We start from the raw sequence: 13,479 nt of genomic DNA, 5'->3' as shown, positions 1-13,479 counted from the left end.
AAACTTAATACCTGAGTTCCAACACTATTACCAGCCATCTGCCAGTTTCCACAACTGTATGAACAGATGAAGGTAACAGGCACAGGAAGAGTCCATGAATAGTGATGATTACTGTTCAATGGATTTTTTAAACTGTAAGCTACCTCAGGAAAGCACTAAATGCAAGAGAGGGCTGCTTATAAAAGAAACTTCCAATTTATACTAAATTTAAACCAGTAGTTTTTAAAATATAGAAACCACACAATTCAAACAGAGTATCTTATTTCACAGAAATGGAAATTCTTACAGACTCTGAAGTCTACCTGCAAGCTTGTATACCATCTTGGCTTTACAGCAGAGAACCATTCCAAGCCATTAAAAGCCAGATCAAATAGCACCTAATTTATAAGAGTACTAATGATATACAAGTGTCTTTTTCTCCACCTACCATACTGTATTTCTGAATCCAAGACACTATGATCCACCATTGATTTTAAGAAGGGCCTCTGGGGAGTGGAGAAAAGCAAAAGAAGAACTACATGGAATGCACACAACACTGGAGGAAGTACCTACATTTCAGGAATGTTAAAAGGTTTAAGGAACACACTAGGAAAAAAAAAACAGGATGAAGAAATCACTAACTAGCAACTGGGAAGCACCAAGAACAAATTTTGATGTTTTAAAGAAGGAGTTGTCTCACTTGTGGGTTTATAGCCAAAAGAATTAAAAGCAAGGTCTCCAAGAGATCTCTGCACACACATGTTCAAAGCAGCGCTATTCACAACAGACAAGAAGAGGAAGCAGCCCCAATGTCCACTGCCAGATAAATGGATAAAGCAAATGAAGCATGTGCATACAATGGAATGTTATTCAGCCTTAAAAGAAGGAAATCCTATCACAAGCTTCAACATGGATGAACTCTGAGAACATTATGCTAAGTGGACTGAGCCAGTCACTAAGAGACTATTGTGATTTCACTTATACAGGTATCTGACAGCAGTCTAATTCATAGAAACGGAAAGCAGAACAGTGGTTCGCAGGGGCTGTGGGAGGGCAACGGGAGAGCTGTTGATTAATGGGTAAAGTTTCAGTTTTCTAAGATGAGAAAGTTCTGGAGATCTGTTTCACAACAACATAAACATACCTAATGCTACTGAACTGTACATTTAAAAATGGTTAATGATGGTAAATTTTGTTTTTTTTTTTTTACCACAACTGAAAAAGTTTATCAAAAATAAAAAATAAACCAAGTGTATGATTCAAGAATGAAAATAAAAACCAAGAAAGTAAAAGGAAGGAAAGACTAAAAGCAAAAGTTAATGAAAAGAAAAACCCAAATTAAACAGTAGACTTGATCAATAAGATAAAAAGTTGATTCTTAGAGGGGAAAAAAAAACCCCACTGACTAACCTCTCTGACCTATCAGTCGAGATACAAAAATAAACATTTCATTAAAAAAAAAGAGAAATGACTAAGGTATGGATATTTTTAAATCAAGGTGAAATAGAAGATTTTCCAGAAAAATTAAATTATCAAAAGAGGGAGAAGAAGAAGAGAGAAAATGTGAATAAATCAATAGTTGTAGAAGGAACTTTAAAAAGGTGGTCACAAAGTTTTCCTGTATAATGATATCCCCCCATAGGATTCTGAGTCTGCTCTAACTTTCAAGGAGCCAACAATTCCTATACAATGCATTCCAGGGCATGGGGGAAAAATATATACGTAGGCACAACTTATTCTGGATAAGCTAGGACACAGAAGCTAGACAATGCTGCCTATACACAAAAGATAACTATGGGCCAGTCCCACTTACAAACATAGGTAACAAAATACAATAAACTAGAAAATCAAGCCCAACAGTACATTAAAAAGAATGAAGGGGGGTGAAATCGGAGGGGGAGACGAACCATGAGAGATGATGGACTCTGAAAAACAAACTGAGGGTTCTAGAGGGGAGGGGGGTGGGAGGATGGGTTAGCCTGGTGATGTGTATTAAAGTGGGCACGTTCTGCACGGAGCACTGGGTGTTATGCACAAACAATGAATCATGGAACACTACATCAAAAACTAATGATGTAATGTATGGTGATTAACATATAACAATAAAAATTAAAAATAAATAAATAAAAATAATATTCTACTTCTGGAAGTGGATTGTGATGGTAGCTGCACATTATGAATATACTTAATGCAACTGAACTGTACACTTAAAATGGCTAAAATGGCAAATTTTATGTATATATCACCACAGTAAAAAATTAACATTAAAAAAAGGAAAACTGTTGAATCATTATGTTGTACACCTGAAACTAATATAACATCGTGTGCCAACTACACTTCGATTAAAAAATACACACATATACACACACACACACAGGCACTAATGGTTTTGGAAAATACAGTTATTTTTTATAACAATAAAAGGTGGGGGATGGGGCGCCTAGGTTGCTCAGTCAGTTAAGACCTTGGTTCAGGTCATGATCTCAGGGTCCTGGGATCAAGCCGACTATCAGAATCCCTGCTCAGCGGGGAGTCTGCTTCTACCTCTGCCTCTGCCCCTGCTTGTGCTCTCTCTCTCAAATAAATAAAATCTTAAAAAAAAAAAAAAGGGACACCTGGGTGGCTCAGTTGGTTAAGCCTCTGCCTTCGGCTCAGGTCATGATCCCAGGGTCCTGGGATCGAGTCCCACATCGGGTTCCTTGCTCAGCAAGGAGCCTGCTTCTCCCTCTGCCTGCCTCTGTCTTTCTCTCTCTCTGATAAATAAATAAAATCTTAAAAAAATATATTAAAAAAAAAAAAAAAAGATGGGGGGTAGAACCAGTTTTTACCTGAAATGAAAACTAATTATTTTGTCCAAAAGATTTCCCATATATAAATTCAAAGGGCATAACGTAAATCCCAACAGTGAAGGCTGCACCTCAGGAAGAGGGACTTCACAGGGCCATGTAGTAAAGACCATTTAATAAACGGATTCTGCATGTAAAAGCCTGGTGCTAGAAACACCTAGAAACTGAAGGAGGTGGTGACCGGTGAACATGTTATTGGATCTGCAGTTATCCTGAAAACCAGCTGAATTTCTCATTTAGTACAACTGACCACCTGGAGGCACAGTGCTCTGAACTTGAACTTCACTGGCCCGGCCGAAGCCAGGATGCTTCTTCGGAACGCCAGAGTTACTAAACACTCAGACTCAGAAGACGAGAACATTTTAAAACAAAAAGCAAGTTTTCAAGTAAGAATTAACTTTAACACATCTATTTTGCTAAAAAATTTTATAAAAATAAAAGTAACACATACTCATTTCTAACAAATGTAAGTGAGGCAGAAAGTATAGAACCAGAATAAAAATCACTGCAATTTCACTACCCAGAAAGAAGTGTTTTTCCTTCCTGTTTTTTTATTTTTCAAACTTGAAAATACGGCAAACTACTGTATCCTGCCTTAGTCACTTAGGTTTACTGGAAGCAGTTCTTCTAAAGATACAGGTTCTTAGAGTTTCTGAATTTCAACAAATAGATATCAACCCACAATTATCACTATTCTTAATGTTCTCCAAGTTGGTAATAACCAAGAATTCAATGCTTAGTCTTTGTACCCAGTTTCTTACACTTACCTTGTAAACTTCACTGAAACCTCCTCTACCCAAAAGATGTAACAACAAATATCTGTCATTTAGCGTTGGATGATCTTTAAATCTGTGGAAACAGAAAATACAGAACATCCTGAGTTTAAGGACTACACAATCTTCCATGCTGGCAAAATTCCCAGAACACCTCACATGCTATACACACGATTATAGCTGCTGCTGCTAGTTTGGTCACAACACCGACACGGCTAGCTGTGAACATGAAGTAAGCTCTACGGTTCAAGGAGACCGCCTAATGACAGTGAACAGCACTGGCCGTAGAGAACCATAAGCCAGAGGTGCCAGCCTCAGCGTAGCCACAAGTGGACCTGTAACCTTTGTTGACCTTCCTCCCCTTCTGAAAGGTAGCTGTGCAACTCCCAACACTATCCACCTGCTCTAAGGTGAGGGGGGTACAGACTCTACCAGATCAGGGATTTTCAAACTGTGCTACCCATTTCCTCCAAAGTATTCCCACCATTCCCAAACTAATATAATAAAGTTCCAAGATATTTCCCAGGGCCTTAAAAATGGATTTATTAAGGAAGTCACATGTTCTATGTGCATTCATGTTCTCTCTTTAAGACAGTTTCATGATATAACTGTTTTCCCCACAGAGGATTCCACCTTGTGTTGTTTTCTAACAATAAGACAAAGAAAGGAGAGATGCTGACAAAAGTAACTTCATAAATATTTCTACCTAATTCCGGATCTTAAATAGCCCCACTATTAATCCTGAAATTACTTTCATTTTGAGACACTGACATGCCTGCAGAGAGAGGCGACATGACCGTGGGGCGGTCAGCTCTGGAGCTGTTCAGTCGCACGGGTACGGGTCCCTGGTCAGGCTGACTTGAGTTTCACTGGGCTACTGGGAAGATGAGCTGACAGCAACAGGGCACGAGGCACTGTGTCGGACACACACGGAGAGCTCAGTCATGGGAACTGTGGGGCCTGACACTTCACAGAAAGGAAAGCCCATGGCTCACACTGGCCAAACAAATATACACAAGCTACAGCTATGCCCAAAAAATTGATGGTTCAGAGTCAGAAAAACAAGAGAAGGGAAGGAACAGATTCTGGACTGAAGCTACTTCCCACTTTAATCTACTTTTCAGTTGCAATCCTTTAAATGACTTATAAACAAAGGTGGGCATTCATCTACAATTAATGCACTGAACTTAAGAGAGTCTTGTTTAAAATCTCAACATCCAAATGGCCCTTAAAGGTCATTGCAAAACCAGTGCCATCTCAACCCGGTATCATTCCACGACACCACACTGTCACCCATGCTTCCATTTAGCAAGGTTCTGCAGGAATCTGAATATACAGTGTATCCCAACTACGTACAACTGCAAAGCTATATTGTTTTAGTGACCTCTACTTGTGTAAAAGTGCTATAATACATGTATAGATATTAACATATAAATCTAATATATTTACATATATTTAAACTAAAGCACATCATAGTTGTGTTCACAAACCTGTATTATAACCTTGCAACAGAGCTAAATACACTGTGGAATCATTTACCCAATTTATAATATGCAGAAACATCATTCTTGACCATTCATGTCAGAAAGTGTTCAGCAATCTCCAACCCAACATACCCCCAAGTTGCTTACTGTGAATTATCTTCATTATGTATCCTTTTTAGTTCCCTGATATGTAGATTTCTAACCCTTTCTAGCCTTTCCAGCTCTGCCTGGATCTCTGCTTCTTCCTAAAGTGAAAAGGAAAGAAATAGCTCAGAACACAGGACACCACCTTTTCAGAATCTCATTTCAAAAACAGCAGACATTTCTCTTTTGAAAAACTAAAGGAAAATGTTTCTTTCAAATTGAAAAAGTTTTTAAGATAATCATAAAAAACAAGCCCACAGCAAATAATAAAAAAATTCAAACCATACAAAGGAGTACACAAGTAAGAAAAAAGCCCTCTGCTCCCAAGTCCTCCTCTCTATTATGCCCATTCCCTGTATGTAACTGCTTTTAAGTGTCTTGTGTAAATTTCCAGAAATGTTCTCTGTTTTTACATATAGGCACACACATTTTTCTTTAAACAAAAATCAGATTCTCTATCTGGTTCTGCTCTGTAAGTATGGATCATGCTTGGTGCCTTAAGTTCCACTGATTTAACAAGATCTGAGAACCCAGTGGGGAAAAACAAACACACACCAACAGCAGTTTATTAAATGCTTATTGACCATCATCACCGTAAGTGGCATCTACCAAAAATGTATGGGCTGTTAAATTTAGGAGATGAGCAACTACATCCAAGATGCCTCTGTGAACACTGTCAACAATTTTTATGTGGGTGCCTTTGTGTTACAATATGGCTTGTACAAGACCTTCTCTTCTTAGCCAGTTTAGGCAAGAGATAAGAGCTACTATGTGATTTAAAATATCCTAAGGGTTTTTGGGCGCCTGGGTGCCTCAGTTGGTTAAGTGTCTGCCTTCGGCTCAGGTCATGATCCCAGGGTCCTGGGATTGAGTCCCGTGTCAGGCTCCCTGCTCAGCGGGGAGTCTGCTTCTCCTTCTCCCGCTCCCCCTGCTTGTGCTCTCTCTCTCCCTCTCTCTCTCGCGCGCGCGCGCGCGTGCGTGTACATGCGCACATGCACTCTCTCAAATAAATAAAATCTTTAAAATAAATAAATAAATAAAATAAAATATCCTAAGAGTTTTCATATCAAATCTGAACCACCTACTCATATTGTATTTAATTTTTACTATAAGGATAACTACTTATGAAGCTTTATGACATATACATATATGACAATTTTTACTATAAGGATAACTACTTGTGAAGCTTTATGAAGCTTTATGACAAATCTGAACCACCTACTCATATTGTATTTAATTTTTACTATAAGGATAACTACTTATGAAGCTTTATGACATATACCAGAATTATCTATTGGTATATCATTGGTTGAAAAAGTGCTCCCGGGGCGCCTGGGTGGCTCGGATGGTTAAGCATCTGCTTTCGGCTCAGGTCATGATCCCAGGGTCCTGGGATCGAGCCCCACATTGGGCTCCTGGCTCAGCGGGGAGCCTGCTTCTCCTTCTCCCCCTGCCTCTCTCCCTGCTCATGCTCTCTCTCTCTCTGTATCTCTGTGTCTCAGATGAATAAATAAAATCTTAAAAAAAAAAAAAAAAAAAGTGCTGCCACTGGGTGGCTGGAGTTGACTCAAAAATTGAAAGACATTTCATCATTAGAAATACAAAAGGGGCGGGGTGCCTGGGTGGCTTAGCCGGTTGAGCCTCTGCCTCTTGATTTCGGCTCAGGTCATGATCTCAGGATCCTGAGATTGAGCCCTGAGTCGGGCTCTATGCTCAGCAGGGAGTCTCCCTGAGATTCTCTCTCTTTCGGCTCCTCCCCCCTGCTTGTGCATGCACTCTCTCTGAAACAAATAAAATCTCAAAAAAAATTAAATACAAGATGTGATAGTGAGCACAACTACTCAAGATTTCTGCAGGTATGTCAAACCATGACATCTGCTCCAATACCACATGTAAACTAAATTCTCCAGACATATTTTTCTCATTACACTTACCTTTTTAAGATGACCTAATCTAAGTTTGAAGATTTCTTCTTGTTCATGGTATTCTGCTAATGTTAACCTAGAAGATAATGGTTGAAATCCCAGTAAATTATTTGAAATCGTAGTGTGCCTATGAAAAGACAAATGCCAAAGCATGCTGTACAGTATATTCAGTCTCTCTGTTAAAGTAACTAAGACAGATTAGCTTGCAATCCTTTGACAAGAGAAAACTTCTTTGATTTATCAGATATGACATGAAGAAAGGACTGCAAAGCCAGAAGACTAATTTGTAAAAAATGAGAAAATAAATGAGCTATATTTTTATGTTATTTATGAAATGAGTTTTGTCCATACAATCTCAGATGAAAATCCATTGGGAGAGGTAGCCAAAAGTTATATGCCTAGGTTTGTTTTTTTTTTGAAGGGAAAATAGTAAGCCAATGGATTTGATTATTTGATAACTCTTAGACTCTGCATAATACTATAATAACAAGGAGAAGAATGACATAGTGGAAGAGTCCAGGATTTGGAGTCTGAGGTCTAGGGTTCAAAGTGCAACTCAGGCCACTGGCCATGGGACCTTGGACAATTAACTTTAACTTAAGTCTTAGTTTCTTAAAAATGCAGCAAGCAATGATCCCCGTCTAACAAAGCTGCTGTGCCTATTAAATGAGAATGTGAAATAATCCATAAATTGTAAAAAGGTATTTAAACACAATTCTCAAAGGGCTGACTTGATGGCTGATCACTTATTCTGTGTTCCACCTACCCCAACTGAACCCTTACATCGTAAGAATGAGCCTTTAAGGGTGCCTAGATGGCTCAGTTGGTTAAGCAACTGCCTTCGGCTCAGGTCATGATTCTGGAGTCCCGGGATCAAGTCCCACATTGGGCTCCCAGCTCACCGGGGAGTCTGCTTCTCCCTCTGACCTTCCCCCCTCTCATGCTCTCTCCCAATCTCTCTCTCAGATAAATAAATAAAATCTTTAAAAAAAAAAAAAAAAGAATGAGCCTTTAAGAAGTGACAGCTTACTCCTCCAACTTCACTCTCTTCATACTCTAGAAGTACACACATATACTTCTAAGTTTCAGATGTCATTATTTAGATATACTCTAAATAGCAGGAGAAAGAAGAAACAGCTATCCTATCAACCAGGTAGGGCTACAAAATAGTCTCTGAGGTCTGACTAAAATAAAATAAAAAGAATAACAAGAAGAAATGTATCCACTAGGGCTGTTACACCTGTCTCTTCACAGTGGCAGACATACTTACATCCATTAATCCATATCACACCAGTAAAAAAGGGAGAAATGAAAAATCATAGCTAGGGACTCTCCCTGCCTAAAATAGGTTCAATACCAGGAATGATAATGTGACTCACTCTAAGGCTCCAGAGGAATGTTTCTGGCTTCTGGCCAAAGGAATGAGCCAAGTTACAGATACTCTAATTAAAAACTGGACTGAAAGCCTTCCAGCTTGGATGTGACACAGGACTCCAGATGGCAACTGCTTACTGACACACGACTGGCCTGGACTGAATTCTAATTATTGTTCTCTGGCTAGGAAACAGCCTCTGCCTTCTACTACTCCTAAGCCAATGGTCTTAAGCACTAGCATTTGATAATTTTCAAGTAATACTGGAGGGAGAGTCCCTTCACAAAATAAATATGGGAGTGATAGCAAAAGAAGACAATGATCAGATTAATGTGTACAACATGTGCCCAGAAACTCTTTCAAATCTGGGCTCCTACTTGGACTTTCTGAAAGGAAGTATTTCAAATTTAGAATCTAGTTTTAAAATATTTATTTATAAGAATGAAGATGTTTCCCAAGCTTATTCACTGTGTGTATTTTTATCACTACACTCAATGTAATTATTAGTTTATTCATCTGTTCATTTCCCCTAAATAAACTGTGAGCTCCTAAGGCTGGGGCTGTATCCTTTAGCTCTGTATCCCCAGTCTCCAGAACAGGGCCAAGTGTATAATAAGCATTTAACACAGATTTATTAAATGAATGTCAAGGAAAAGGCTCCCCAACACATCAGGTATGTATGGAGTGAGTACTGGCATTAAGTTAAGCCATCCTTCTCACTGGAATGGGATGTCATGGGCTTTTAATGATATAGTACAAATACCATTATACTTGAGGTGGATTATGGGTTAATATGTTTTTGAGAACTGATATGAAAACATAAAGGCAAAAGACGTATTTTAAGTAAGTAATATATAGTAATATATAGGTAATTCCCACAAGATGGTACCAATGCACCATAACCCAGAACCACACATAAGCAACTATGTCATTTGACTACCATGATGACATTACATTTGTTACAAGAGTGGGCAAAGACCATGACGTCAAGTTAAGTGAATTATTTCTCCCACTCATTCGAAAATACCTAAATAAGATCAGGACTAAGAAAATGAATTAATTTTACATGGTTTTTATATATAAGTTGTGAGTAAATCCACTAATGTAACTAAAAAGAAAGCTAATGCTCTAGAAATCCCCATAATTTATCATTTTGTCCAGTGGCACTTAACAGGATATCAGTATTTTGGGGGAGAGTGTGGTACCTCACAGTTCACGTGAATAAAGAACATACGTTTCATTTTCAGCTCCGTTGGTCTTGCTTTTCCTCTGTTTCTGCTCATTGGTTGCTGGAGGGGCCTGTCCCATGGCAGGCGGTTTCCGCTTCGCTAACATTTTCCGTTGTCTTTCTATCTCTTCCCTCTGTGAATTTATCCTTTCCTGCTGCCTGGAGATATAAAAGATGTTGCACAGAAGGTCAAAAAAATTGTAAGACAGCTGCGGAATACACACAAATATCTTGGTACCCACAGATTTTGATAAACTTCAAAAAAATAAGCCCCTTTAAATCAAGTAAAGATTTGATTTTAACTTCAGGTTGGAAGAGTCAAATAACCGACAACAGAAAGATTTTTTTTTGGAATGAGTCTGTGCTTTAAGACAGTAGTTATGATTATTCTCAGACCAGGAAAGTAGGCAGGAACAATATCCAATTTTCACTGTGACCTTATTTTCTGACTCAAGGAAGAATTTTTTTCTCTCTCTCTCTCTTACTTCCTTTTAAAGATTTATTTGTCAGAGAGAGAGAGAGCAAGAGAGCACAAGCAGGGGGAGCTACAGAGGGAGAAGGAGAAGTAGGCTCCCCAATGAGCAAGAAGCCTGATGCGGGACTCGATCCCAGGACCCTTAACCAACTGAGCCACCCAGGCACCCCTAAACTAAGGTTTTCAAAAACAAGTACGTTCAGAGAAAGCACAATGAGGCCTTGCAACTCGTAAAAACTCCTTAGGGTATGGGACATAAAATGAATTCACAAAAAACATATATAAAGATTCTTCAGATATCTAACACCATCACCATTAGAGGATTTCCTAATAAGACGTCTGAACTTTCTATAATAAACCCATTTGCAAATTAGGAGTCAGTAAAAATATCAATATAAGAAAACCACTTTCTCTCATGTATGCCTAACAGATATTAGGGTTTGGAGAGCTGGCATATTAAAAATATACCAAGATTTGGGATTAACCATTTAAAAGATTAAAATCTTTAAATCACCTACCCTAGTTGAGAATCAAATGCTAGCTCCCTTCTCCTTCTCTCTCTACCATGCTTCTCCTACCTCCTTTATTGATCCCATCTTCATTTCTGCAGAATAATGGAATCTAAGTTTTTTTTTTTTTTTTAAAGATTTTATTTATTTATTTGACAGAGAGAGAGATAGCGAGAGCAGGAACACAAGCAGGGGGAGTGGGAGAGGGAGAAGCAGGCTTCCCGCCGAGCAGGGAGCCCGATGTGGGGCCCGATCCCAGGACCCTAGGATCATGACCCGAGCCGAAGGCAGACACCCAACGATTGAGCCACCCAGGCGCCCCGGAATAATGGAATCTAAGTTGTTAACCTGTTTTCAAATGAGATCTATTCAACCCTCTTCCCTGAACGAACACTGCAGTAGTCAGTCTCTTGACCTTCCCTACACTCAGTGTATTTTTCTTGGAAGAACGGCAACCAAAAAAATTCCAAGGTAGATGCCCACAGTTTATGCTCCCGTATCTGTAAGGACAATACTGTGAGCAAGATTAACCTAATCAAAGCACTGTAAATAAAAAACCATTCATCTGATAATACAATCCCACTGGGATCAGGATGAGCTGGTCACTAATGTCAATTTAACAGCAGAATGGAATCATAACTCAAAAGAGTTTTTGTCTGAAAAAAACCTCTTAACTATCATTAAAGATATGCCTCCCCACCAAAATACATGTATATGGCTTGAAAGAATTCTGGATTGAGACTAGAATCCTTAGGTAAAATCACAATCCTCTTTCTGACTCAGTGAATGCTTCAAGGAAAACAATGTCTCAGAACTGTCTCTTAAGAGGAGTTTCCCAATCAAAAAACTGGTAAAATATCTTTGGCTCCTTTTCTATCCTTTCACGGACCATGTGAGTGCAAAGCACAATGAGCTCTCTGGAGATAACCATACAACATATAGTTTAAGCTATAAACTATAGTGGGCTAGCAGAGTGCCATAGTGTTTTGTCTTTGAAGATCAGTTGCTTTGGAAGATAGATTTTTAGCAATCACCTTTATTAAGCATAAAATAAAACTAATTTACTATTGTTTCTAGTAAGAATCCAAAAATTTGATCTGCAGAGACCCACCAAGAAAGGGGCCCCATAACCATCATATATATAAAGCATAAAGACAGGGGACAATGATGCTAAAAACTTGGGGAAATCTTAAACTGCATATTCTGAGAATGAGAACACCTGCTTGAACATAAAAAAGGATGCACCAGAGATCACGATTATATATAAAAATGATTCCTACATTAATTCTTGATATTCTTGAAATGATTTAGCTATTTATACTTGCAAATAAAAATCATCTAAAGATAGTCCCATCAGTGATACTTCATTTAGGTTTATTTTGGGAGTAAAGTTGGGAATTACATCAGTAAACGGTAACTTCTCTTAGAAAAGAACCATGTCTTATCAAGCCTTATACCTCCAACACATATGACAGTGCCTTTTAGAGTTGATCCTTAAATCCTTGCACTGCATCAATTTTAGAGAATGATTGCCATTTATCACCCATAGAAAGAGAGTACTTCCACTATCTTTTACAGAGGTATTGATGATCTGATAAATCTGTCTCACTCCAATCTAAATAACCCTATTTAAAAAGCCATTACCTCTAAAAGAAAACAAAAGACAATCAGCCTTAGGCCCCATTACAGGCTGAAGTAGGTCACCTAAAAAGATATGTTAAAGTTCTAACCCCCAGGACTTCAGATTATAACCTTTGGAGATAGGGTCATCGAAGAAGATGTCATTAGTTAAAATGAGGTCATACTGGAGTAGGGTAGGCCCTTAATTCAGTATGACTGGTGCCCTTACAAAGGGAGAGAAGACACAGAGACACACAGGGGGAACACCGTGTGAAGATGGAGGCAGAGATTGAAGCCATGCTGCCTCAAGCCACAGAATGCCAAAGAATGATCCTCCCTAGAGGCTTCAGAGGAAGTATGGTCTGTTAACACCTTGGGTTGGGATTTCTGGCCTGGACTGTGAGAGAATAAACTTACGTTGTTTCAAACCACCTAATTTATGGCATTTTGTTACAGTAGCCCTGGGAAATGAATACAGGCACCTTCAACGGTAAAACTGTATTCCAGACTCCAACCATACTATACATAACCAGTAACAGAGGTATTAAAAAACAAATGCACATATTTTTAGACATCATTTTAACCAAATTATGTATCATGGAGTTTCTTATATACAGAGAATAATCATTTATGAGGATATCAAATATAGCCTTTACAAATGAAGAATCTCAATTTCTGCATTAAAACTGAAAGGGAATTAATTTATTAAAGTGAAACTAGAAAATAAAATACCTGTAATTAGTAGACAACAGCCAGAAACAGTTGCCCAAGAAAAGAGATGGATATTCTGTCATTTATATGACCTAAAACCATGAAAAAATGCTATCCACCTAGGAGGAACAATCCCTAGTTAAGGATCTAATTTAGACAGTCCTAACTGCTCTGATGGCTCTACACAAAGTCACCATTTTGTACTCTGTGAAAGATTTCCAGAACCTTCTGGGCCTCGGGGCGGCTGTTTACAAAGTAAAAAGATAAAATACTGCTATCAACTAAAACTGTGAGCACTTCTCAAAAAAAAATTAATTACATTTTGTATCTCTATACAAACACACTATTATTTTCAGTCAAAGTCTTTAGACATTTTAGAGACAGCCATCTAAAGAGTAACCACTGTCAGGAGT

At 38.5% G+C, this 13,479-nt stretch overlaps 1 protein-coding gene across 7 annotated transcripts in view; it reads right to left on the bottom strand.

The window, feature by feature from the left end:
- Nucleotides 1–13,479, bottom strand: part of TLK2 (tousled like kinase 2) — a 121,081-nt gene that overhangs the window by 23,359 nt on the left and 84,243 nt on the right. For all 7 annotated transcript variants that reach the window (XM_032429934.1, XM_032429935.1, XM_032429937.1 and 4 more), the window contains 4 exons: nucleotides 9,758–9,910; nucleotides 7,161–7,227; nucleotides 5,230–5,327; nucleotides 3,593–3,674 (listed from right to left, as the gene is read on the bottom strand). In XM_032429934.1, coding sequence (XP_032285825.1) covers nucleotides 3,593–3,674; nucleotides 5,230–5,327; nucleotides 7,161–7,227; nucleotides 9,758–9,910 — 400 coding nt within the window. The remainder of the gene's footprint in view (nucleotides 1–3,592; nucleotides 3,675–5,229; nucleotides 5,328–7,160; nucleotides 7,228–9,757; nucleotides 9,911–13,479) is intronic.

Source organism: Phoca vitulina, unplaced genomic scaffold (genome assembly GCF_004348235.1).
Source record: "Phoca vitulina isolate PV1807 unplaced genomic scaffold, GSC_HSeal_1.0 scaffold41, whole genome shotgun sequence".
Lineage (NCBI taxonomy): Eukaryota > Metazoa > Chordata > Mammalia > Carnivora > Phocidae > Phoca > Phoca vitulina.
Note: the sequence above shows the minus strand (reverse complement) of the source record. Positions and strands in the feature narration are given on the sequence as shown.